This window comes from Hirundo rustica, chromosome 2 (genome assembly GCF_015227805.2).
Source record: "Hirundo rustica isolate bHirRus1 chromosome 2, bHirRus1.pri.v3, whole genome shotgun sequence".
Classification (NCBI taxonomy): Eukaryota; Metazoa; Chordata; class Aves; order Passeriformes; family Hirundinidae; genus Hirundo; species Hirundo rustica.
The window spans coordinates 26,490,854-26,516,972 of record NC_053451.1 but is presented as its reverse complement, the minus strand read 5'-3'; the positions used below and the strand labels follow the sequence as shown (position 1 = coordinate 26,516,972).

The 26,119-nt window shown below is 52.9% G+C and overlaps 1 protein-coding gene across 2 annotated transcripts; it reads left to right on the top strand.

Annotated features, from left to right (window-relative positions):
• Window positions 1-110: 110 nt before the first annotated feature.
• On the top strand, window positions 111-25,477 carry GPR156 (G protein-coupled receptor 156). Of its 2 annotated transcripts, none has more exons than XM_040057026.2 (11): window positions 111-203; window positions 8,195-8,337; window positions 8,449-8,590; window positions 11,185-11,321; window positions 13,493-13,628; window positions 14,500-14,610; window positions 15,620-15,745; window positions 16,189-16,284; window positions 19,042-19,278; window positions 21,491-21,649; window positions 22,190-25,477. In XM_040057026.2, exons 3-11 carry the CDS (start codon window positions 8,486-8,488, stop codon window positions 23,360-23,362), a joined length of 2,280 nt encoding a protein of 759 aa, XP_039912960.1. In that variant the 5' UTR covers window positions 111-203; window positions 8,195-8,337; window positions 8,449-8,485; the 3' UTR covers window positions 23,363-25,477. The 2 variants fall into 2 exon arrangements, with proteins under 2 accessions (XP_039912960.1, XP_039912959.1); XM_040057025.2 differs by having other exon boundaries at window positions 8,446-8,590; window positions 22,190-25,476.
• The last annotated feature ends 642 nt before the right edge of the window (window positions 25,478-26,119 follow it).

Here is a 26,119-nt window from a genome sequence, read left to right as displayed (position 1 = left end):
GCCGCGCGGGCCCCTCCCGCCGCCCGCCTCCGCCGGGCCGGGCCAGGCCGGGCCGGGCCGGGGAGCTGAGGGGCGGCCGCCGGCGCCGAGCTGCGCGTCCCGCGGCGGCTGCGGGGCTGCTCCCGCCCCGGCCGCGCCGCTCCTGCCGGGCTCCCGCAGCTTTCCGCAGGTTAACAGCCTGGGTACGGGCGCCGTCCCCTCAGGTGGGTCGGGGGCTCCGCCGGGCGCGGTGTGGGGAGAGAGGGGCCGGCAGCCGCGGCTGGGGCTGCGAGCGGGATGGCTGAGGCGAGGGCGCCCGTGTTACCTCCCGTGTTGCTTTCCGGCGCTGCTCGCTTTGGGACTGCGCTCCCCGTGCCCCTTTCCCCACAGCCTGCGGCTGCCGCGGGATGGGCTGGCAGCACCCAGCGCTCCGGCACGGAGCCGCGCTCTGGGCGCGCTTCTGGGGGATGCCGAGCTCCTCGTCCGCGCTTCGCTGGCTCGGCTGTGCCCGGAGTGCACCCCTGAGCTCGAAGCGGGGCGGGCTCGGGCCGGTGTTTTGTAGCTCTCCAGAAAATACCGTTCCGAAGGTTCCAGGCAGCCCCCGGAAGGCGCCTGTGGCAGCGGGAGCCTGCCGGCACCTGGCGATGGGAAAGGGCTGCCGGGCAGGATGCAGAGATGTGAAGCTGCAGCGCTAGGTCCGTTTGTGCTAACCATGCTGCTGTTACCTGGGCGAGCCGTGTGCCTTTCGGAGTTCAAAACGGGGAGAAGAAAAGTTGCAACCAACTCCACAGTGCGGCAACCTGCTGGGTGGAGAGGGACCCGTGTGCCCTGGATTCACAGAGCTGCTGAGGGGTGAGACCCCCCAGGAAACACTCCGGGACCCAGCTTGTTTGCTTCTCCTTGGCCGCCAGAGTTGAGCGTGACACAACTCCCAGGGACCTGGTCACCTCTTGGCGAGGGCTGGCTCATGGACCCAGAGCTGCATTTTCCGCTGCCCCACAGGTGCTCTGCATCCTCAGAGGGGCAGGGAGAAGGCCGAGGGAACCGGATCCCCGGTAACCGGGAGCTGCCAGTGTTGAGTTGCAGCTGGCATTTCTAATGCGGCCTTGGCGCAGCTGCCACATCCCCTCACCGCCTGGCGCCGGGGCTTAACCTGCGCTGACACAGGTTACAATCACACGGGTTTGGTTGTGCCTCCAGTTTGGGAGCTGCCCCTCTCCACCCCCGAGCAAGCCTCACCGCTGTCTGCAGGGAGCCAGGCTGGCAGACCTCGTGGAAACCTTGATGTGGCCCTGCCCCTTGGTGGGGGGCTTGTTTTGCCCAGCAAAGAGACCGAGCAGGGCAGCACTGGGTGCAGTTTGGCAGCCTGTGGTACCCGGGAGGGCAGCCAGAGGAGCCGTGGACATCTCTGGCTTTCAGAGCCTTAAGTCAAATCTGTCTCATTGGGGAAAATGTTCCCTGCTGCTTAGTCATCAGGGGTAAGGTGAAAGAGCTGTAGTGCTCTGTTTTCCTGCCTCTTTAAGGAATAAAAGTGTCACTTGATTTCCAAAATCCTGCCAAATTTGAAAGAAAAAAACCCACGCTGACCTTATTAGGGCTAGAAGCTGTCCGCATGCTTGGGGCTGTGTGGCTTTGCAGCCTGGCCATCCTAGCCCTGTTTGTGAAAACACAGGTGTGTTGGTGCTGTGAGGGGATGGTGTCTGATTGCATGAAGGAGCAGATGAAGCTTTCTGCCAGCTTTGGAAAGGGAGAACTCTTGAAGGCATATGCTTAATGTGAAGCATAACTTTATGGAAATATTCCTTCTGAGGTCTCTTCCTCCTCTGCATTTGAGAGCTCAGCAGCAAACAGCTTCAGTGGGGGTGAGCTTCTGCTTTTAATTAAGTCATACACACCTCAACCACAGAGTAGATCTCCCTTGTAAATCAAAACTCTAAATCATCAGGCTTTTTTACCTCTTATTCATGGTGGCTCTCTAAAGATGGTACAGTTAGGACAAAAAAAAAAAAAAAAAAAATTGCAGGGTTCACCTTCCTGTAAGGCTGTAAGGCATATTCCCGTTTGTTAGGCTGGTGCTAACACCCCGAAGGCAGAGGGAGCTGATGGAAGGAAGGGATGTTGGAGCCTCCAGCAGTGGTGCTTGGGGCTGAGCTGTGCCTCAGAGCAGTATGGTGGGGCACATGTCCAAAGGAGAAAGTCGTAGCATTTGATGGAATGGCCTGGGAAAAGGCAGCTTTCTGAGGCAGGTCATGCATGTGGATGGATGGGAGCAGGTATAAAGGCAGCAGAGGCACCAGGAATGGGCACAGAGCCCTGAGACCTCGTAATGCTGCACCAGTCACAGCGCCTTGAATCAGCGTCCCGGTGGAAAAGTGTGAGTGTCACATAGCCACAGTGGAGTCCTGCAACCTCCTTGTCCTGTGACAGTGTGCCAGCCTCTCTGGGGCAGGGATATGGGTGTGATCCGTGGCAGGGATTCAGGGCTGACCAGCCTGGCAGACAGGGGTGCTCATGGTTTCCCTGCAGAAATTACCAGGGCAAATGATGAAGCAGGTGCTTGGGGATATTTGCACACCTCCAACATTTCTTCTCTTTGGCTGTGCCTGGCAGAGTGGCTGGCAGGAGCTGTGTTTCTGGGAGCATGGGGCCATGCAGTTTGGCCCCGTAGGCAGCCCTGGCCACCTCTGCCTCTTCGTGGTGAAGGCGCAGTGCAGCGTGAAATTTGCTGTGTGTTTCTGGAGAGGCAGCCCCTGCCATTCCACTTTCAGATCATCTGCCACATGCCCAGCACTTGGGATGGAGACCTTCCTGACCCAGGGCTTGGGAATGAGCAGGGAGGTTATCCCATGGAGGCAGAGCAACACCTACAGGTGTGGTCTCCCACTAATAAATGAAATGATTGATGAAATTGTTACAGAGTATTGAAAACCCAGGATTTTTCCCAAAGTGGTGAAAAACCTCTGCATGTCCTTCCTGTCCATGCAGCACAGCTGCTGGGTCATTATGCACCCCAGCTCTGGCTGTGGGCAGAGGATTGGGCATGGGAAGGGCATGGGAGCAGCTCTGCTCCTTCTCAGAGCAGTGCTTGAGGGATGTCCCCTGCCTGTTTCTTCGCCCCAGGTGGTGAGGCTGCTGTATCACAGCAGAGATCCCACTGCCTCCCTCACTGGCTGCAGGAAGGTGAGCTTCCACCCGGGGGTACCATGGTGTCGCTAAAATTTGACGGGAAGGGCTTCTCTGGCTGTTTCCTGCTGTTGCTCGGCTCTGTGTGAGGAGCCTGCTGGGCCACCCGGCCAAGCAGGGGTGAGCTCAGAGGGGCGGTGGGGTCCTGACCCCAGGACTCCCAGCCACTTTGGGGAGGCGAAAACCTGGAGGTTTCTGCTCATTTCATCCACGTGCTGCTCAGCAGCTGCTGCAGCTGGACACGAGGGAGGAATCAGATCTTTGAGCGGCACAAAGTTGCTCTTTGGCGGCTCCAAGGATTTGGTTTACCTCCCCATCAGCTCTGGTCATATTGGCCTCCTCTGTGCCATGCTCCCTATGCCTCTTGGTATTCCCTCCTAGTTTTCCTTCGGTTGAGCATCTCCAATCTCTTCTGTCTCTGTTTCTCACATGCCTGTCATTGTGTAGTAATTATGGTTAGAGAGTTAAAAGCCTTATCATCTCCTCAGTGGGAGAAGTGTGAGTCAGCTACTCGCAGGACTGTGTGGTGGTTCAAAAACAGTAATGTGAGGTTTTTTTCTTTGTTTCTTTTTTTTTGCATGGAGGTTTCTTTAATTCAAAATGTAAATCACAGAACTGAAAAACAACCATGCGGGTATTCAACCTGCAGTTATAAAGTTAAAAAGTCTAGAGGCAGAGCTAAGTGCGCCAACCTCGTGCCATGCTCCCAAGCCGAGGGAGCTACAGTGGATGGACAAGCAGTAACACCAACATTCCGAAGTCATTGCCTTCGTGATATCAGGACATGCTTTCCAAATGGTTGGAGGCTTGAAAATAACACCTAGCTTCAGTCAACACAAAATTTCAGGTGTCAGTCACACAGCGAGCTCCCCATGCATGCGGAGTCAGAAACGCCTTGTCCTGCACCTCCCTCCTTTGTGTGCGGCTCCTGGGTCCTACAGCTCCTGGTGATCATCCTCACTGAGCTTGCTGTGAGGGATGAAGATATCTGAGAGGCCTGGAAGTGGCTGTGGAAATCCCAGGGACAGGAGCAGAATGATGCATGAGCACAGGACAGTCCCTGAGAAGAAGGGTGACAACTTTGTAGCTTCCCAGTATTCCTGGGGATTGGGCCTTTGTAACCCAGGTTTTAGGGTGACGTGATAAGCAGGGTTTCTTAGTTTTCTTTCTTTTTCCTTTTGTGTTTGCAGGGGAAAGCATGAAAATGTGGGTGCTGAAGTTTTAAATATAAATTAAAAATAATCTTCAGATATGCTGCATGTTTTAACTCACGCTTTTTAAGCAGCTTCATTGCGGGGGGTGTTGCAGTAAGTCTGGCTTGTGACTTTTTTTGATCGCCTCGGGGATGGCAATATTGCAGGTTTCTCAGGCCAAACAAGAAGGGATCTTGTTGGGCAAGAAGAGCAGAAGGAAAAAGCAGGAGCCTGTCTCAGAAGTGCCAGATTTCTGCATTGCAAAACCCCATCCTGCGGTGTTCATGTTACCGGAACAGTTATCTGGGTGATTTCCCGCTGTCAGTGTGCAGCCCGGTGTCCTGTCGGCCGAGGCTGCTCCACACCAGCGCAGCTCCATCTCCCATCGGGACTGGCAGTAGCAGCACAGACCCATCGGGGGTGAGCCGGGATCTCATGCTCCCCTCCTGAGGCAGCAGGAATGGCTCTGCCCTTTGCACATCGCCCCTTCTCCCCAGCTGTTCTTCTCCGCCTCTGGCCACACAGCCACCTTCCCAAAAGTTCTTCTCAGCAGATGTTTCTCCACATGTCCTCCTTGCAGAGCTGTGCACGTACCATTTCTCTGTCTGGGCTGGTGTGACCAGACAGGATTGCAGAGCTCATGGAGACTGGCACATTTCTGAAGGCGATTGTTCTGTTGTCTGTGATTTGACATCTTCAGTTTTCCACCTTTTGATTCACAAAGCAGTGATGTCACCCTTGGGGAGAAGCCTCTCTTTCAACACTACATCAAAATGAACCTGTTGGGGTGAAAAGTTCCTTCTGCCTGCTCTGGGTCTATACATGCTGTGCTGATTTTTAACTTTCCTCTGGTTTTTTTCCAAAGGAAATGTTTTGAAAGGGAAGAAGAAACTTTGAGAGAGTCAAGATGTGCATTTAGATTGCATCAACTGCATCTATTTTGAGGGCTATTTATGCATTAGTCTGCAGTTACTCCGCATCGTTAGATATTGGACTTGGTGATCTTGGAGGTGTTTTCCAGCCTAAGTGATTCTATGATTCTGTGTCTGTCCCTGGAAGTGTTCAACAAACATGTAGATGTCATGCTTAAGGACATGGTTTAGTGGAGGGGTTGGCAATGCTGGGTTAATTGTTGGACTTGACGATCTAAGAGCTCTTTTCCAACCTAAATGATTTTATGCTAAGTATTCCCGGGTCTCAACAGAGCTAAGGAAACAGGTTTTCCAGGCCTGGAGATCAACCACTGAGGTGACCACAAAGTGCTTTTATCCAAATACTGTTTCTAGCAGTCCGTGCTTCCCTTTTATCTTAGAAGATGATGGTGCTAGTATTTTTCATGTGGTCCAGTCACTTGTTTCTTGTCGACTTTTGGCTTTTTGGATCACGTCTGCGTACGAGCCAATGCTCCCCTGTGGCCAAGTACTCTCCAGCCTGTCCCGGACAGCTGGCAGGTACAAGGCCACAGAGACCAAGGGAAGCAGGGTGGAGCAAGGCAAGCAGAGCTGTCGGGTCCCTTCCAACCCAAGTCATTCCGTGATTCTGCTCTGGAAGTCGTTCATCGGAATTGGTTGGCATTTTGGTCTTAAAAAACCCTAAAAAATCAAACCCCACAAGTCTCTGTTCTCAACAGACTCTTACATTTTAAGGATGTGGGGTTTTACCTGTGTTGTTGTCTGTCCTGACAACCATTGCTCAGCCTCAGCCTGAAGGTCAGTGACCCCCCCCCAAAGTGCTGGTCCCCCTTGGATCCTCTCCAGGCTACAGAGAAGCATTCCTGCCAGCTCTCACAAGAGGCAGGAGCTGGGCTGGAACTGCCTGTTGCCTTTCAGCAACAACTGCACTGGTGCTTGCTTTGTTGCATACTAATGAAGACTAATTGGCCTCGGCTTGTTATCAACATTGTGTGGGAGTCATTTGCAGAATGCAGGGGTGGGGGCTGGGGAGACCCCAAGGGGCTTCTCCCCTCCTCCAAGGAGTGGCCTGCTGGGTGGATGAGGGCTGAACTGGTGCTCCTTGTGGTTCATCTCCATTTGTGAGCCGCAGGAAGGCTGTGCCTGCTGGCCTCATGCCAGCCTTGGTAGTGGTCCACCTGCCAGGTGTGTTCCCCCTCTGACATGGCAGAGGGTGACAAGGAATTACAGGGGTTTTTGTCTTTAAGCCCACCTGGGGGCTTGGGAGGAGCTGAGCCCCTCGGAGGCTGGGCAGGGCTCACCTTCAGGTCTTCTCAGCATCAAAGGTTCGGTGCCCCTCTCCTACCCCTGTCCCCACCCAGTCCCTCCACACTGTCCACTGCTCTCCAAATTGTTCAGCTGGAGCCTGTCTCCTCTCCACTGCACTTCCAGCACTGTAGCAATCCTGGCATTCACTACAGCAGCTGGATATCTCCTGCAGCCTCGGCTCTTTTCCAGTCACTCAGCCTGAGCTATGGAGGGCATGAAAACTCCCAGAGGATCATCCTGCTGGAGGTGGGAAACACCACCACGGTTTGCTACAAGCTAGGGAGAAGGAGGCTTGATGGAGCTGGGTGGCTTCAGCACTCTTGAAAAACACATCTTTACACACTGTGTGTGTAAAATCTTCAGTCTGGCTGATGTTTGTAGGACACAGTGAGCTGATCTCACGCTGGGGGAAGTCCTGGCAGGGGCAGGATGGTGCCCAGACCTGCAGTACACGAAGGCTTCTGCCAGCGGGAGAGCTGTGGTTATTGCTTCAGAGGTGGGTCTGCTAATTTTGGACAAGTAGCCCACTTACCTTGATGTGCTCAGGCTGGGAGTTGTGAGCAGCTACTCTAAAGCTGAAAAATCAGTCTACACTCAAGCTGAGAACAACACCTGTAGCTTTTCTGGTACTTGAATCCCGATTATGCCCCGTGACGAACATCAAGTTTCAGACCAGGTCCTGGTGACCGTGCTTCTTTTTAATTTACCCTTTCTTCTCTCACATAATGACAGGAGCTTTTCCATACAAAGGACTTTTTTTTTCCATGGAAGGAGAGGGCATCAAAGTGTCAGGAGCAGTGACAGGGAAGGATGGAGCACCAGCCAGGCATAGGGGATGCTCATCCAGGGAGCAACCTCAGGGAGCATGATAGGGATAATTTTTTCCCCCCACCTGTTGTCAGGAGCAAATAGGGAGCGAGCTATTGTGCCTCCTCCCCAGCTGCTAACGACGACGGGAGACTTGCTTATGGTCGTGCGCTGGAAGCTAATTAAACCTGGTGACAATGGTAATTGAGTAAGGATGCTTGAGGATAAGTATGACCTCATGTCTAAAATGGTAATGAGGCCTATTAAAATCCACACCAAAAAGAGAAATGAAAGGGGGAACAGAGGCAAAGGTGGTGCAAAGGGAGCAGGAGCAAGCAGGGACAGTACCTGGCAGCCAGAGCACCGGGAGGGAGGGGGAGCACGGAGGTGTCAGGCTTCTAAATCTCCCTAATGAACAGCCAGCTCTTGAGGTAGCCAGGCTGCACCTCGGGCCAAGTCAGCCAAAAACACCGGGTTCAAGCACCTTCCCCTCTGCTCACCCAGGCCTGGGTGTACGTCCTGTTAAGTGATGACAACACTTGTTGCTCTTGGTTGTTGTTTTCACTGGCTGTTTTTTTGCTGGAAGAAAGTTCCATGAAACCAGCAGTCACTGCCAGCACAAGGAGGGTACTTGCAAAATGACCCTGAAATTGCTGCAGTGTGGGAAAATGCATTTACAGAGGAAAGATGCAGCGGGTTCAGGGTGCCAGGTGCCATGCTCTTTCTTGGACCAGCACAGCCCCTCCTTTCAGCTGCCAGCTGGGATATAGGGGCTGGGGGCCACGGTGACCCTCCACAGGTGTTGTTTTGCAGGGTGGTGCACTGCTGGGGATGCCACCGTGCTCCGTGGGAGCCCAGGTCCTGAGCTGACTCTCCTCGCTGCAGAGGACACCCCGAGGGACGCTGGCAGGGAGCACTCCCTGTCCTGCCTCTGGATGTGCATCCCATCAGTTTGGGTAAGCTCAGCCCCGGGCTGCCCTCAGACCCTTCCCCGCTGACAGGGGGGATGTGGTGTGTGCCAAAGGCTTCTTCTCGCTGGAGAAAGCCAATGTTCATCCTTCCAGCAGGGCAAAGGTACGGCTGCATAACGGCTGAGGATGTGCTATGGAGCCGGGATTCAACTGCTCTGAGCTCTGCGATGGCAGCTCCAGTTTTGGCAGCCAGGAGCAGCAGCAGCGGGTGCTGCAGGAGCTCTGCACCGTAACAGTGGTATGTATGGATGCAGTGGGATGTATGGGTGCAGGGGACTGCTCTGGGGCATGAGGTTTGCTCTGCAGAAGTAGATTTGGGGGAGGGATGAAGAGGGGCTTGCAGCTGCCAAGAAATCCCAGTCCAGCTGAAGGCAGTCGCCTGGTTGGCCTCCAAGACACGCCCAGTCTAGGTGACACCCAGCAGTTATCCAGAAGGGGAGAAAGCATCCGCGATAGCCAAGTCATGTCAAGCAGCCCTCCCATGTGTCATCCGCTGCTCAGGATTGGCCTGAGATGGCCCCATCTGCCCTTGACCTTTCCTGTCCCCTAAAACTTCAAAGTGCTTTTCAAATATGAGTAGAGCAGGACTTAATTAAAAGTCATCATCTGTAATAAATGGTACCTTCCCCTCTTCAGAAAGGTAGAAGTGACACTGGGATGCACTCAGCTGCAGCTGGGACCATGTGAGGCTGCTGGATGGAGCGGTGAGGCTGGGCCCGCTTGGTTCTCCATCACGTCCTGCACGACCATGGCCCTTTAATTAAAAGACTCTAAGCTGCTTGGCTCCTCTGGCTCTGGCAGCCAGCTTACAATTAATATTCCTCCTGCCAGGACCAGGATTTACTCCGCTCAGCAGCCAACAAAGCGCTCCATCAACTTCAAGTAGCATCAACATCCAGGGAAACAGCAGTCAGGTGGGAGGAGAGAAAATGCGGAGATCATAGGGGTGTTTCTGATCCCTGGGCAGTTGCTGGAAATAGGGTGCTGTCGGACTTTTGACAGCAGCCAGAGGTGAAAAGGTTTTGTTGGTGGGTACATCTGGGAGTGAAGTGCAGAAGCCCCAGAATGCTGAGTTTGCCCTGCTCACCTCAGTGGCAAAAGCCAGGTGTTACCCTTGGGCTCGAGCAGGCAGGACACAGAAATTGCAGCCTTGTACCAGCCCTGTCAGCTCCAGGCAGGGGGGAGGACAGGCCTGATCTGTGCTGAATGGTGATTTTTTTCACACAGAGAGTCCTGGTGTAAGCAGGGTCTGACCTGGCTGACCATCTCCACCACCTGGTGTGGTCTTCATTTCCCAGAGAGGCAAAAGACTCCCCAGGGAATAGCAAGAGGGAAGAGGAGGTGGGAAGCAGTTTTCAGGACAGAGATGAGTATCCCCCCAGGGATCTCTCCACGCTGCTGCAAAGCAAGGCTGAGATGTGCATGCAGCTGGATCCCAGCGGCAGCAGCTCCCAGCTGGATGTCTCTCCCAGGCAGGGATTTGCCTTTCCCAGTTGCCCCGTGACCAGCGTGGCACCAGCATGTGAGCTGCCAGGAGCCTGCAGATCAGCCGTGCTCGTGTGGCAGCGACACGTTTTTGTTTCAAGAATTATGTGGTGGCTTTAGTTCCGCAAGCTGTGCCTTGTTCTTGCTTGCCCAGAGGAGATGAAGCCTGGCTGGGCAAGAGGGACAAGAGGCATTGGCTCTAAACAAATGCCTTTCTTCTGCCTGAAGATTTATTTCCAGTAAGACTGGAAGCAGAAACAGCTCAGACCTCAAAGTAAAAATTGGGAGTTTGGGGCAGTGTCAACTGTCAGGAAAAGTAGTCTTCTGCAATAGAAATTGAATGTAGAAATACCTGAGAAAGGACTCAGCACTTTTCTAAGTTAGTGAGGAGGTGTGATCCCAGCTCAAACCCCATTCTCCTCCCTCCTCTCTTAAAGGGAGTGTGCCAGCACTTTTATTAAAGTGATGCTTCTTCTAAGGGAAAACAAAAAGTCGGTAACCCACACATGCATACCCTGTTAAAAATGCTGGAGCATTTTAGATCAGCAGCAGGAGGAGGTTTCTTGTTTCACGGAGGATCATTTTATCCATTTCATGTTAATAAGGAGAGAGCAGAGAATATTTTTAAATGGAGATTTAAACCCGTAAGGTGGTTTGTGTGTAAGGAGAGAGGTGCCTCCATTGTACCCACTTTGGGAGTGTCCCTCAAAAGCCAGTTCTCAGCTGACGTCTGCCTGGGACCAAGTTAGTTTCCAGCCGGTTGGGAGACAGGTGGATGCCAGCTCGGTGTGTCACTGCTTCTGAAAACGCTGTCACACTCCCTTTGCTGTGCTCCTGCACCGAGTGGCAGCTCTGCTGCTGGCTCCCCGTCAGCTCCACCAGCTGAGCAGCTGTCTGCTGCAGGGAGGGGTAAGGGTGGAGGCCAAGAAGCATCTAAAGAACCATGATACCAACTGGGGCACCACAGGGTCTTCAAAAATTTCTTTCCAGAAGACAGTGGGGAACTGTTGTCCGTGTTGCCGTGTCCCAGAGGCAGGGCTGCCTGAGGTTTATGAATCACTTGTACAGCTTCATTATGGATTTTGCTAGTTGGCCATAAGAAGAGGGCTCTTGTACTGCCGTGTCCTCCTGAGCAATCAGCAAGTGACAGAGCACACATCCTGTCCACACACATCTCAGTGGCCCTACCTGCAGGACTTGGTCTGGTGCCGGAGCATCTTCTTACTGGGAGCTGTGGTTTCTGGCTGAGCAGGATAACCATGGGAGTGATCATGCTGGAGCAGGAGCCACCTTTGCTAAGAGCTCCAGCAATGTCCTATTCTTCCTTATCCCTTTTGCCTCCCGCAGACGTCTTTTGACCGTAGCATGAAGAGCTCCCCATCCTTCTCTGCTGGTCTCCTGGGAGTTGTGTGGACATTCCTGACTGGAGGAGTCCTACTAGCACTCTTCTTTTTCATCTTCACAATTCGCTTCAGGAAAAACAGGTAAGGGTATCCCTCTTCTCCTGGGAGATTTCCCCTGAGCTGGAGTAACGGAGTCAGGCTCCTTCAGGACTGAGCTCTGAGCTGATGACCAGCTAAGGATCAGGAGGGTGTAAGCCTGAAAGAGCAGCACAGGGCAAGCAAGGGTAATGCCAGGGATGTTACAGCTTTTTCCATCACACAGTTTTGATCTCTGGTGGAGAAAGTCCTGTTTGGACTGCTCCTTTCCTCCTCAAGGCAGGGAGCTGTAGACAGGATGAAAGGAAATGGCATCAGGGAGGTTCAGGTTGGACACCAGGAGTAATTTTTTCACTGAAAAGGTTGTCAAGCATTGGAACAGGCTGCCCAGGGGAGTGGTGGAGTAACCATCTCTGGAATTGTTCAAGACTGGATGTGGCACTTAGTGCTGTGGCTTGGTTCTCACGGTGTTGTTTGGGCAAAGGTTGCACTTGATGGTCTCGGAGGTCTTTTCCAACCTTAATGATGCTATGACTATGGGTGCCCTCTGGCACAGACAGTGATGCATGGTCTCACCCTGGAGGTGCTACTCAATAAAACCATCAACAGGAATGGGCAAAAAGAGAGCTCATTTCTGCTCCATGTGCTTGAGAGCATCGCTCTGAGCAGCACAGCTCCAGAGCAAAGCCATCATACAATGCGCCATGTCCTTCCTGCTGTTGGGCCATTCGTACTTTGAAGATAACTGATAACCCTTTTTCTTCTTGGTGGTTGTTCGTGTTGGTGGGGAATGTGATCTCCACTGGTGAGAGAAGCTGGTGGTGAAGTGTAGATTTTTTTGGTGCTGTTCAGTCTGCACAGAGGAGATAAAAAGTCCTTCTCCCCTGAAGGCAGCATAAATCCAGCAGAAGGCTCGGCAGTTCCTCTTAGTTCAACCTGTCTCAGCCAGTGCTGAGCCTTCCTCAGTAATTCTGGATGTCTCTGCTGCCCCTTTGGCATCTTCTCCTCAGACTCCTTGATCCCTTGATATCTCAACTGCTTCCTCCTCCAGGGATACAGCCCTCTCCCTGGCTTCACCTGTCAAAGCCTTTGCTCTCCATGTGCCCTTGTTTCGCACAGAGGCGTACATCTGAGTGCAGCCTGGACTGATGTTGTTTGACTTCTCTGGTGGCTTTAAGGAATTTGATGCTCCTGACAACCACTGTGCAAGCAGAAGGGTCCTGCCCACAAGGGTTTGTGTTGAGAGCCCCGTGCCTGCTGCACTGCAGCAGCTGCATGACCTGCATCCCAACTGCATCCCAGTCTGAAGCACCTCATTTACCGAGTGCTGTTGAGTTCAGTGACTGCTTGAAGTTCTCAGAACGTGCTGTAATGAATGGGGGTTATTTACTTGCTCTGCAGTAAATAAATACTGGTCTGCCTTCTGAACCTGGGAGGGCAGAAGAGACCTTTCTCAGCTGCAGCTGAGAGCATGAGCTGGTGAATATCTTTCTCCAAGGGCTGAGACATGGTGAGGGAGGCAGGTTGAACCCCAGGCTTTGTAAGACAGCAAGCCAGAAAGGAATTCAAGGAGAGAGAAAAGTCATGACTTGGCAGCCGGTCAAAGGGGCAGAGCTATTGCGGGGAGAGGGGGGTGGCAGCAGGTACAGCTTTCACTCGATGGGCTTGCTGGGGAAGGGTGACAGGTCATGAGAGATTAGTGGGTTGATTCTCCCCTCCCTGAATACAGTTACAGGATTAGGAATGATGAGGTGAAATTACAGAGGGGAGAGTGTAACCTGAACGTTGCCGGTGGCTTCCTGAAGTTGAGGGTGTGCTGAGTGTGGAGGTATCTCCTCAGAGGAAGGAGCAGTGGGAAAGTGCCTGCTCCTGGGGGCACATGTAGCTCTTGCACCCAAAGCTTACTGCTGAGGACAGCCACCCTGGGCTGTTTTGGTGTGGTTTTCCACCTCTGCCCCTCTGCAGCAGAAGTGTTGGCATAGGGCTAAATGAATACTTGAAGGATTGTGAAGCACTCCAGCAAGAAAGGCGAGAGGATGGGACTGTAGAGTAATGGCTGAACTTTTGGAGCAGTGCTGAACAGCACAGGCTGGGGGTGGACAGTGTGTCAGCATCCCCTGTAACCGTGATCATCCCTGTAAGGGGACCACACCCCTGTGCTGCCAGCTCATGATGCTTAGTAACTGTCACCAAATTCCCTGCTTTGTTTCCTGGAGGATTGTGAAGATGTCCAGCCCCAATCTCAACATTGTGACCCTGCTGGGCAGTGGCTTGACTTACACAAGTGCTTACCTCTTTGGGATTCAGGAGCAGAGCCTGCCATCTGGAGACTCAATGGAAAAGCTTATTCAGGTGAGCAGGGGTTTTGCTGGGATGGGCACCTTGACACATGTACAGGCCTGTTTGTACGTGCTCTCTCCCAGACAGCTGTCACCTGTATATGCTCGGTCCCAGCCACAGCCTGTCACCACCACGTTGCTCAGCTGGGCTGTGGCTTTCCCATATGCAAAAGGCAACCAGGCACTTTCTATCTGAATGGCCTTCGCTGCTTTGCAAACCACATCTGCACCGAGGAAGGGATTCGAGGCAGGTCCCCAGGGGACAGGTCCTGCAGGCAGGCAGGCTGCTGGGCTTGTTGAAGTGCAGCAGGCAGAAGGGACCACAAAGGCAGATGGGATCCTCCACACAGCTACCACTGCCTTACACAGCACAGGTGCTGTGAGGCTGTGGGTGAGTTTTTGGCTGCAGAGCAGATCTTCCTCAAAACGCTCACATGTGCGGCAAACCTCCATGTCCTGGCCTGAGGCAGCCACCCTGCCAGATTGAGGACTGGGCATGCACCCATGTGGGGGAGTGGGACATGGGACAGTGCACACCTTGCATCCTGCTCAGCCAGCTGGGCTGAGGATAATTAACAGAGGTGCCAGCAAGTGGGACTTTCTGTGCCCCTGCTGCTCACAAGCCTGTCTCTCCTTGTCTGCCCTTCCAATGAGAGTCTCTAGGGATGGGGAGGAAAAGGTAGGCAGCAGGCATGCCTACAGAGGAGTACTTGCCTTTGAATTTATTTCACCCTGTGGTCAGCTTTCTAGTCTCTGATACCACCCTCCAGAAGTCAGAAGAGTGTAGAGAGGTCCCCGGCCGTCCTTATTGCACCCCAGGCTGGGAGGGAAGGTGTGTGGTGTCCCTGTGAGCCCCTTTCAGCCCCCTCGCTCTGACCCTGCAGGTGAGGCTGTGCCTGCTCTGCGTGGGGACCTCCCTGGTGTTCGGTCCTGTCCTGGGCAAGAGCTGGCGGCTCTACAAGGTGTTCACCCAGCGCGTGCCGGACAAGCGGGTGGTGAGTGCCCAGCATCTGAGCAGGGAAGGGAGGGCGGCAGACTTTCCACAGAGGGCAAACACCAGCAAGTCCCAAACCAGTGTGGGACAGCAGATAAAACTGGCACATGACAGGGGTGGATGCCACAGTCACAGGTCTGGTTTCACACCTGGCTGGGCACGGGCCCTTCATTTACTCCTGCACAGTGAGGCAGGAGCTTTTCCACTCTGGAGGCAAGTGAGTGCCCTGGCAGGCGCTCTTCCCCAGTGGAGTCCCAGCCCCATCACTGAGCAATGTTCTCATTGTACACTGGCCACATGCTCCATGCTCTCATTGCGCTACACACCAGTGTTTGTGTTCAGGTCTGTGCTCATTTTTTGGTGGGATGAATATAAACCAGGTGTCCTCAGAAGCATCTGATGAAGGGCCATCCCCAGATGGATCCGATCTGCTCTTGAAGGGAGGAAGGGAGCACTGGGCACTCCTCTGCAGCACTTAGGGACAGGGATTCAGCAACTGGGAGGGAAATGGGAAATTTGTGTACAAAAAAGTGAATTTTCAGTGGTCACTTTCCAGCAGTGAAAAAAGTAGGTCTCAGATGAAAGATGGGACAAGAGGGTTTGCAGGGGAACTGGGTACCAGCAAGGGCTCCTGTTTTACACTTGGATCTGTGTTATGATCCTACCAGGTGCTTTTCTCCATATTTTTGTCTCTGCTAGTGATACAGTCATAAGGGATAATAGTCTTGTTTAGGAAGAACTGTTTTCTCTCAGCATTTACCTGCTGTCCACACAATCATGCAGGGTTTATACCTAGCCTCAAGTGTGATTAGGTCTCCAAGAATTTGGGAATTGAAGACAGAGATCTTGTGGCCAACTCAAATGTAGGTGCTGGACACCTCTCTATGTGAAGTAGTAGGATGGACATTGTCACTTGAAAGAAACCACAGAAAGGGACCCGGGGGGGGGAACTGAGGTCATTGGTGTCCATTTGTTCCCCGTAGTAACTTTTACTTCTTGCATGTTTGCAGATTATCAAAGATCTGCAGTTGCTGGCCATGGTGGCAGCATTGGTGCTGGCAGACACCGTCTTGCTCTTGACATGGGTGTTCTCTGACCCTGTCCAGTGCTTCCGAAGCCTCAGCGTCTCACTGCGGGTAAGAGGATGAGGAGGGGTGGTGCAGGGTTTTGCTGTGTCCTATCTGAACCCTGTGGACAGAGTTCGTGGGTGGTCAGGCATTTGGAAGTGGTCTTTGAGAAACAACAGAAAGGAAAACTAGGTAGAAAACCTTCTGGGCACTCTGGATTTGGTTTATGTCTGGTCTATTACAGAGGCAAGAGTCCACTGCAAAATTCCCAGGTCTGTGCAGATCACCTGCATGACACAGGAGGGCTCCAAGGCATCTGCTTTAGAGAAAGGTTTAACCAGCCCTGTTGGAAGCAGAAGGCCAAAAGCTTCCTGCTTTAAGCTTCTGCCCCTGGTAGCACCAGTTTTGACCTCTGCTTTCAGAAATTTACAGAGGAGATCAGCCTAGATGCATCTTCCCATTGGTCTGTGCCAGGTTGCAGCCTTCACTTCTGCCTTCCCCTTGCCTTGTAGGCGACAGAGAAAGGCATGACGTGCTCCGTGAGCCGGGTGCAGTCCTGCGCGTCGCTCTATTCCGATCTTTGGCTCGTTCTCATTTTAGGGTTTAAGGTATGTAACCTCTTGACTGCTTCTTGCCTTGTATCTCACCTCCTCCCTCTCTTTCAGCCTAAACTCTTTTGCAGCACTTGTCATTTTGCTGCCCTCCCAGGCTACATGCCCATTGCAGATCCTGGCTATTCCTTTTCATGTCATAAGCCCTCCTATTTCCAGCCCTTCCCATCTCGGGAAGGGTGAAAGCCCTGCTAGCTGCTTTCTCCTTGCCTCACCATCTCCTTTACGTACATTGTGCACACACATTCAGTTTCTCTAGGTCTCTCCCGGCAGCCCCCTGACCTTCATCCATCTCACTCCTTGAAACTCACATCTTGCTGTTCTTTGTGTCACACTCCTTCCCTAAAGACTCCAGTGAATGGCCACTGCCAAGGCTCACTGGGTGGCTCAGCCCCTGAGCCCTGTGACTTCAAACCAAGGAGGTGCCGATGACAAGTGCTTGGTCCCCACCTTTGCAGGATGCTTATCAGGTTAATTATACCTCTGAGGTGCACTTTCACTGGTGAATCTCTGCACATGGCCAGTCTTTTTCCAGCAGTGTTAGTTATTCTGATGTAACTTTGTCGGTATAATTGTCACTGTAATTCTCTGCGGTCTCATGTGTCTCTGGTATGGCAGAGGCTGGACACATTTCAGAAAGCTGATGTTGATGAAGCTTGTGAGATCACAGCCTTTTTTTGGGAATGGCTTAATCTCTGCATGCAGCACAGGCACTTCCTTCATGATTCACTGTAATGTAATACTCACTGACCATCTACCCAGAATCCTAGGAAAAAGAGCAGAAGGAGATCTCACATCACAGCCGAGTCCTTCTACACTTAATTTCAAATACATTAATCTAGACTGTCCTTAAAGGTCCTTTGGTGTTAGGGAATGTAGGCATTAGCTGGGTTTTCAGTGCTGTGTCTCCACCTCTGATTTTGTTTGCAGTTTGTGTTAGGGTTTAGAGAGGCAATGTGTCTGCCTACAGCCCTTACAAAATCCTTTTGGAAATAGGACATCCCCATTATCCGTTCCAGGTAATCTTTTTAATGTTGCATTGAATCTGGCCCTGTTCCTTCCTACTTACTGGGGGACACGGAGTACTTCCTTGGTGGTTTCTCTGAAGCTAGTCTGGATTTACACTAACATGAGAGTAGGCTTTATCTCTGCATACATAGCACTTCTTAGCATCCACAGCATTAATGTGCTCAGCCCTTTGGGAAGACACAGTGTACTATCCTGGTTTTACTGGCACAGAGCAGAACAGAAATGACTTGCCAAGGACATGCCTGGAATTAGGAGCAAAGTCCTCTGCTCAAGTTTAAAACAAACAAACAAATAAACAAGCCACTTATTCCTGTGCTTACTGAGAGTCCTAGTTTATGAGAAGGCAGCACTGTTGTCTGTGTCCCAGATAGACTGTATGAATTTAAATGGGACTTTGGTGCTGGTTTTTTTCCTGCTCAGGGATTAGGGGTTGGCTTGCCTTTGGGCTGTTTGGAGGTGCCCCATGGTGGACACAGCTGTGATCCAGTGCAGATTCTACAAAGCAGGGTCAGGCACCAGCCCAGTTCCCAGCAGGGCAGGTTTCACTCTTACAACCCCACCTGGAGTCTTTGTGCTGCTCTGAAGCTGGGAGTCTCACCAGAGATCTGGACATGAACCTCTCTTGCTTGTGTCCCTCCAGACCTTAACCCTGACAGTGGCCATCACAGTCACCCACCAGCCACAGCACAGAGGGGTTCAGAAGGGTCTAAAAAACATCTGCGTCTCACGTCACAAAGCACTTCTTGATGCCCAAATAACAATGACTCTTAGTAAAAGGCTGACACTTATTGGGTAGCACAGGAATAATGTAGGTCATACTCCCTGTATTCCAGGTCCTTGCAGGGGCTGGGACTTTGTTAGATGGTATTTCCAAATGATCCTGAAGGCAGACCATGCTCAGCTCTATGGAGGCAGGCAAAAAAGTCTTGGTGTTTCCTGCTAGTGTCACCTAGGGAAGGAGAGGCTTATCCCGATGGGTAGTTTTATCCTGAGCACACTGGAAAAATGTGTGCATGACACCCTTGATGAGCAGGGTGGTGAGACAGCCTGCTTTCAAGCAACTGCTCTGCTTGAGGGGAGGGAGAGCCTCTGTGTACAGAGCACTTCTGTAGTGCCCTTCCCTGCTGCTGGAGTCAGGAAACGGCGAAGGGAAGGGAAAAGAATTGCACCTGGTAGTTTTCCTGGATTATTGCTATTTAAAGAGGCACTAAGTACATCCTCTTCCCTCCAGTCTAAACCTCCATTTCTCCCTGCCTTCTTTGAATTCCTTCTGGATATCTTTCCTGCTTTTTCAGAGATGTGCTGTTGCTCCTTGACGGCACCCACTGCTGCATCCCTGCAGGGACCTCTGCCTTTGCTCCTCCTACTCCAGGCTGCGCAAGGGGTGGTTTTCACAATTTCTCCCAGCCATCCCCTGCTCGGTGGCAGCACCTGCTGATGACCCCTGACCCTTGGCTCTTCAGGCCCTTTGGTTGGGACCCCCCGTGCCCACCAGCGCCCTCGCTCCTGCCCTGTGTCCCCAGCCCACTGCTGGCCTGCAGCAGCGTGCCAGGTGCTTGCTGCGGTGTCGCCACCGCACGCTCCATGTCTGCATTATAGATCAAAGAGCATTAATTAGGATTGCGCTGAGTGCATCTGAGCTCACCGGGCTGGGTGCGAGGTGGGGGTTGACACCATCAGGCTGTAATTTTCCACACTCTGGAAACCTCTTTTTTCTGCTTCCAGAGCATCCTCCTGCTATATGGGACCTACTTGGCCGGTCTGACCGACAACGTCAGCTCCTCACCAGTCAACCAGTCCTTGACACTCATCGTCGGGGTCAACCTCGTTTTCCTGGCTGCTGGCACTATCTGCTTAGTTCACCGTTTCTTCCGTACTTGGCACAATTTGCTGTTTGGTTTTACCTCTGGAGGCATCTTTGTGTGTACAACCACGATCAACTGCTTCATCTTTGTCCCACAGGTATGCTGGCACCTCTGTCCTGTCACTTGGCTGGAAACGGGCACATTTTTGGAGTTTAACAACAGCAGCCATGGGCGTCAATGCACTCGCTTTCTTGCTTTTTCCTCCCAAATGTTTGGACTCACCTGCACAGCTCATTCTCCAAGCCCCACCCCACCCCACCCTGGTGGTTCTGCTTCCCCAGACAAGTTCCCTGAGTCTAAAAGAAGAACAGAATTGTTTGTATTGGAAGGGATCTAAAGATCATGTAGTTCCAGCACCCCTGCTGTGGGCAGGGAAGCTTCCACCAGGCCACGTTGCTCGAAGTGCCATTCAGCCTGACCTTCAATATTTCCAGGGATTGGGCCATCCATGACTTCCCTGGGCAAGCCTGTTCCAGGGTCTCACCACTCTCATCGTGAAGAATTTCTTCCTTCTGTCTAATCTAATCTAAACCTACCCTCTTTCAGTCTAAAGGCATTTTCCTTTGTCCTACCACTGTGTCCTTGTAAAATGTCCATCTCCAGCTTTCTTCTCCCTTGTCCCCTTTATATCCTGGAAAGTCTCTAAGGAGTGCAGCACTGCTGCTCAGAAACCCTCCTGCAGGAACATGCTACGGGTGACAGCCACACAGACAGCACACATGAGGCCAGGCAGCCACTGGGCCTCCTCCTCCTCCTGCTCCATGTAGGTGGTGGGATCTGTCCTTTGTGCAGTTGTCCTTTCCTCATACCTCATACCTCACGTACCCACTCGCACCAGGAGCTTCTGCCACTGGCAGGGATGGAAGGTGCTGGGCACAGACCATCTAGATGGCCCAGCCATGCTCAGAGACTTCTTTGCTGCTGGTCGTCCCCAGGGGAGCCTGTCCTCCTCTGCACTTTTGGAGAAGGAAGCTGGGCTTTGGCACAAGCAAGGAGGAGGAGGAGATGTTTAAAGGAAGCCTTTTGTGGTGAGGTGAGGCACTTCTGCTTCCTGTGTCCTCCAGGAGCAGCCTGGTGTGCCTGGCCACCCCCTTAGTGGGAATAATGCTCCCATTGTTAGAGGGAGAGGAAACAGTTATTTACTCAGTTGAATGTTTGGAGGGATGTTTGGGCTCAAGGACATGAGGTGAGAAAGGGAGGAAGATGTGAAGCTGACGAAAGCACATCTGTGTGAGGGAGGGCTCAGGGGATCTCAGCAACATATATAAATATCGATGGGGGTGGAATAAGGAAGGGGGAGCGAGGCTCTTCTCAGTGGTATCCACGGACAGGACAGGGGACAATGGGCACAAACTGAAACACAGGAAATTCTATTTAAACATAAGGAAAAGGCTGGAGTTTTTTCTGTCAAAGTTGTAAAGCACTGGAGCAGAATGCCCAGAGTGGTCGTGGAGTCTCCATCCTTGGAGATACTCAAGACCCGGTTGGACACAGTCGTGAGCAGGCTGCTCCATCTGACATTGCTTGAGCAGGGCAGTCGGGATGATTTCCAGAGGTCCCCTCCTGCCTCAGTTGAGGCAGTGTAACTGCAGAGCCCCAAGCCCTTAGAAGAGCAACCTTTGGGAGCAAGGATCCAAACTTCCTCTGGTGAGCACCAGGCCTGCTGGCCATGCTCTGCCAAGCAGCAGGTCTCTTGGACTGGGGATGGAGAAGCTGATGAGCTATACTTGCACTCTGCCTGTGCCATTTTTCTGTGGGAGCCTGGGGCCCTTGAGCATTTTATTAAACTTGGATCTTTTAATTCATTACCTTGTTTTTCCTAATGGGCTTGCTTTTCTATGGCTCATCTGAGATCGATAAACAGCTGGAGCTGGGCAGCACAAGGCTTCCAGGCAGGCGCTGGATAAGAAAACAGATACTAAACATTGGTGGTTTTCAGCTTTCACCAGTGATTCAGGGATAAGGGGGCATGCATGACACTGTCTTTGTCTGTCACAGAGTCAAGGCGTGGGGAGAAGAGGGAGGGGGCTTTTACAGTGTGCTCAGCAGTCTCAGCGCAGCCAGGCACTGACCCTCTCCCGCATTAAAAGCTGGAGCCAGGAGCAGGGTAGGGCTCAGATGGATGGGAGGCTCCAAGTGACACTGCAGCCGCTCGCCCAGCCGTCTCTGGCTGGCTGTGTCTGCTCCCCCGTCACACCCTGCCTTTGTCTCCCCCTCTCCATCCCTTTGTCTCCTTCGCGCTCGAGCTGTGCCTGCCTCCCGCTGTGTCGGCTGGGGCTCTGTGGATAACACCCTCCTCTACTCCCCAGCTCAAGCAGTGGAAAGCCTTTGAAGAAGAAAGCCAAACCATGAGCCACATGGCAAAATACTTCACCAGCCCGAGCAGGAGCTGCCGCTCATTGTACAGCGAGGAGCAGCTCTACCAGCTCATAGGGGAGAAAAACTCGATGAAGCGGCTGCTCACCGAGGTACGGCGCTCTGCCGGCCCCTCTCCTCCTTCTCTTTTGTGGGCTGAAGGCTTTGCTGGGTGGGAAGCCCTTCTTTACACCCCTGTCCACACCGGTGATCCCTCACCACCCTCCTCTTTCCTGAGGGGAAGAGCTGCTTTGTTTTGTCACGCTCCAAAGCACCACAATTTAGACATAATTTGGAGGTCTTAAAAAATCTCTGGGAGGAGTGCAAGAGAGCCTGGTTCCCACAGCCTTGTCAAACATGGTTAGTTTAGAGGGGAGATGCTCTGTCTCAGGAGAGCCCCCAGCCTCCTGCTCCCTCACCTGCACTGCATGGGCAGGAACACCCCAGCCTGAAGAGCTGCCTGCCCCGTGAGCCCCCTCCCACGCACACGTCTGGGGGGCTGCAGGGGAGGCTGAGGTCACACATGCTGCCGGAGTGGCTCTTGCCATGAAGAGAGGGGTGATTTGTTTTCTGGCAGTGCCTGCTTCCAAACTGGCAGCGTTTTCCTCCTCTCTGCCCGCCCCACACTTGACAGGCTTATTTGTTTGACACAGAAAAACGCCGTGATTGAAAGCCTGCAGGAGCAAGTGAGCAGTGCCAAGGAGAAGCTGATGAGGCTGATGTCTGCAGAGAGCGGCTGCGACCCCGGTGCGCTGCCAGCAGCTCCCTGCACCTGGAGCTCAGGGCAGCCTGAGGATGCACCGGGAGACTGCTGCCCCCCGGATCCAGAGAGGGACGGGTGGCAGCGCCCCTGCTTGCTGGGTACATCACCTCTTGTCAGCAATGCTCAGGCCCTCCAGAAACATGCAAGCCAGGAGCCTGTTTGCTCTCAGGTGCTGCTTTTTAATACAGGGGACAGCAATGAACGTGGCCTGAAAGATGTGCAGGAGTACGGGACACCTGCAGTGCAGGAGCAGCTGTCAGGCCAGGACAACTCAGCTGGTGCAGCCTGGGAGTCGTCCCCCAAAGTCAGCTTTGTAAACAGCGAGAAGCTGTGGGAAATCTTGCAAGAGTTAAGCCTGGATGGCAAAATCTACGGCCCAGCCTTATCTGCAGGACCACCGCTTGGCAACCGGGGCACCTCAGGCGAGCAGGGAGAAACAGGGGTGGGCCAGGAGGGCTACCCAGGCATCCACACACCGCTCAGCCCCTACCTGGCAAGGCATCGTCGGAGGATCCCATTGCCTCCTGGCCCCGCACGCTTCCCTGGACACGTATCCCCTCGTGCCAGCTGCAGGGTGAGGGAGGTGGGCAGCTGGGGCCGTGGGGAGTCAGCACATAACTCCCAGGGGACGGGAGGGGACATGGCTGGCAGAGGGCTCCTTCACCCCCCAGCACCATCCCCTCCAGCCATCCCAAGGGAGGCCAGCCTCCAGCCAGAGGGGTGGCTGGCGTGGCCGGAGTCCCAGCGTGCTTCGTCGTGCATCCCGCAGGAGCGGCGGCGGTGGCAGCGCACCCCGAGGGGACCCGCTGAGCCCTCCCTGCGCTCGCTGTACTATTACCCAGACTCCGACTCCAGCAGCAGCAGCGGCTCTGAGGAGATGCTTCATGGCTGCCACCGACCCTGCTGCGAGGTTTGCTTCCAGAGCCCACGTGGCTCCCTGGACAGCAGCAGCACGGACACGGACACAGAGCCCAGTGACTGCGAGGATCACCAGACAGAGCACCACGGCGGGCCCCAGCCTGTGGTGAATTTCAAGGACGATCTGAAACCCACTTTTGTGTGACTGGGAACACCCCTGCCCCAAAGGCAAGTGCCCCCCCACCCTCGAAACACTGCGTTTTCAGCCATGCTAAAGCCACACATCCCTCTGGGGAATGTGCCTCGTTCTGGAATTTGGGGATTGGGAATAAACCTTGCCCCGTTGGGATTTGCAGTGTCAGCCGTGACTGCAGCCTGAGTTTGGCTGAGAGGGGCTTGGCAGCACTCAGGGAGGTGGTGGTGGCCTTATCCTGGCTACTCTGGGCAGCTGCCTGTGTCCCACAGGTAGCCAGCAGTTCTGCCCATCCCGGTGCCAGCAGTGGAGAAATCGGGGCTGGGGTCTGTGAGAGCCCAAACTTCATCTCCTCAGAGAGCTTTCCCTGTGAGACCTTCGCAATTCGCTCTGGCAGGGAGCAGTATCCCGCCTCAGAAACAGCCATTGCTTCTTGCACACCACTCCTTCTCCCGAGGCTGCCCAAGCAGAGCGTCCCACTGGCATCACCCCCAGCTGGGGATGGGAGATGGACACCAGAAGCAGTTGCAGGCTGCCACTCACCTGGAGTGTGCTGCTTCCAGGCAAAGCAAGGACTCTGGAATGGAAACTTTTGGGTTTTGGTGGGTTTTTTGTAGCATCTGAATGAGAAAATGGAGTCCAAAGGTGATGTCCGTGGAGGTGTCTTTGCATTTTGTGTTTTTCAGGTGCATCGTTGTAGGTGAGGCTCAGGTCAGAGCTGAAGGGAAAGACAAGCTAGCCATTGTAAAGGAGGATCTGAAAATGGGTTTCTTTTTTTTACCTTGATTTCTGGGTCTTGTGCCCTTCTGTCTGTCTTTGTATGGATGATGTAGTCTGGAATAAGGTTTGTTTAAATTAATATGCTCTGTTTAATTTTTTATCTTAGAAACACCAAGAACAGTAAATCCAGTGTGTGTGCCTTTTTGGGGATATTTATCATGGCATTTGAGCTTATCGTTGCCTCCACAGGAGTTCAGGATGCTGAGACCTGATGCCCAGTGCAATATAAATTTTCTGGAGAAAGGCTTGATTAAAAGAGCAGGTGTCAGAGGAATCCCAGACCTGGTTTTGAACAAAGTATGTTAGCCCTCTCGAATACCCTTTATGATAGTGAAATCCCTCACTTCTCTCTCCCTTCACTGGTGTGTCACCATTTTTTCCCCTGTTGCCTCTGCAGTTTTCCAAGCTTGCATCTAGGGCAAATCACCAAATCCTCAGTAATCTTATGAGGAACAATATTCTCATAGCCCGTTTGCTTTTAAAAAGGAAACATCCCTGACAGGGTGTAATTTTTCTTTTCGTCACTTTTTGCTAATAGAAACCGTTCTCTTTCAGTTTTTCTTATACAGCTGTCTGAGCACTTATGGCTCTGGCACTGACTGGGAGGGTCCCCTGCCTGTGCAGGGCAAACCCGGGAGCCCGGCGGCTCCCTGCAGTGGGACTCGGGATCTGTGTCCCCATCGCCTGTCAGCCGCCTGCAGTTCTGCAGCGCTCGCAGCAGGTGCTGCTGCTGCCACGCCGGGTGTGCCGGCAAACACCAAGCACATCCCACGGCATCGCCACGCTGGGACAAGGGAGGAGACAAGCACGCTCCAGGGACCCTATTAAATATGGGTCAAAACCTCTCCCTACCCCCAAACGTGTTTAGAATAACGCTTTGCTCTGGGGCTGGGAAATACTGCAGCACAGTCAAAGGAAATGATCAACCATGAACCCACTTGTAAGAGGCTGATATAAAAATTAACTTAAAATCCGCTAGTGAATGCAGAAAAACCCTCCAGAGGACTTTGAACCTAGGGTTTGTTTGGAAACTCACTGCTGGAATTTGATGTCGTTGCTTTTCTGTGCGGTGACCAGCAGCCACCACCTGAAAACTGCATAGCCTGTGGATGCACCTACTAAGAAGGCCAAGAGCATTGCGGTTTGTGTCATAAATGTGGTTTGTGTCACTGGTGAGGTCACACCTCGAATCTTGTGTTCAGTTTTGGGCCCTTTCCTTGCTGATGGCTGTTTAGAGGAAGGGTCACGTCACAGCCAGGACGAGATCTCTCTCCATGCCTGCTTGGTGAGCCTTGGCAAGAGGCAGGAAGGCAAGGAAGCTTGTACCACAACCACCTGCCATGGCTCAGCCTCTCTTTTTTATCCCTTCAGCTTGCCACTGCTTAGGAAATTAAAAAAAAAAATAATAATAATAAAAAAATAATCCTGATTGTGATTCAGCTGCCTGGTTAAACAAAAGAAAAAGGAAAAATATGTAAAGAACTTTGTTAGCTATGGCAGAAAGGGATTATGACAAGCTCTCTGGCATGGGAGTGCTGACCATTGGTGTGGGTTTCCCCGGTGCCTTGTGTTGGCATTAGCAGCTGGGATCTCTGGGAACCTCTTGCTCTGATCGTTGAACTTGGGTGTAGTTATGAGAAATATTGAATATTTGAAAGTACCGCTAGAGAGAGAACCTTCTGGTGTCCTTTGCCTAGAGTAACCAGACGGTGCAATCCTGGACACAGTGGCTGTGCAGCGGCGCCACATCTGTGTGGGGAAATTCCTGTAGCACAGTGGGAAGCAGAAGTCAGGGGCCCTACGACACCAAGTAGCCTGTGCTGCAGGTTTTGAGGAGGCAAGGGAGCACCCACATCTGAACATGACCTCCACAGGTCTGGAAGAAGCTCCAGAAAGGTCTTCCTTGAGTCTGGTGGGCATGAGGGCTGTGGAGAAGTGCTCTCCTCCTGAGCAGTGTTGCTCTCCTGAGCCAAGAAGCCAGGCTTATCT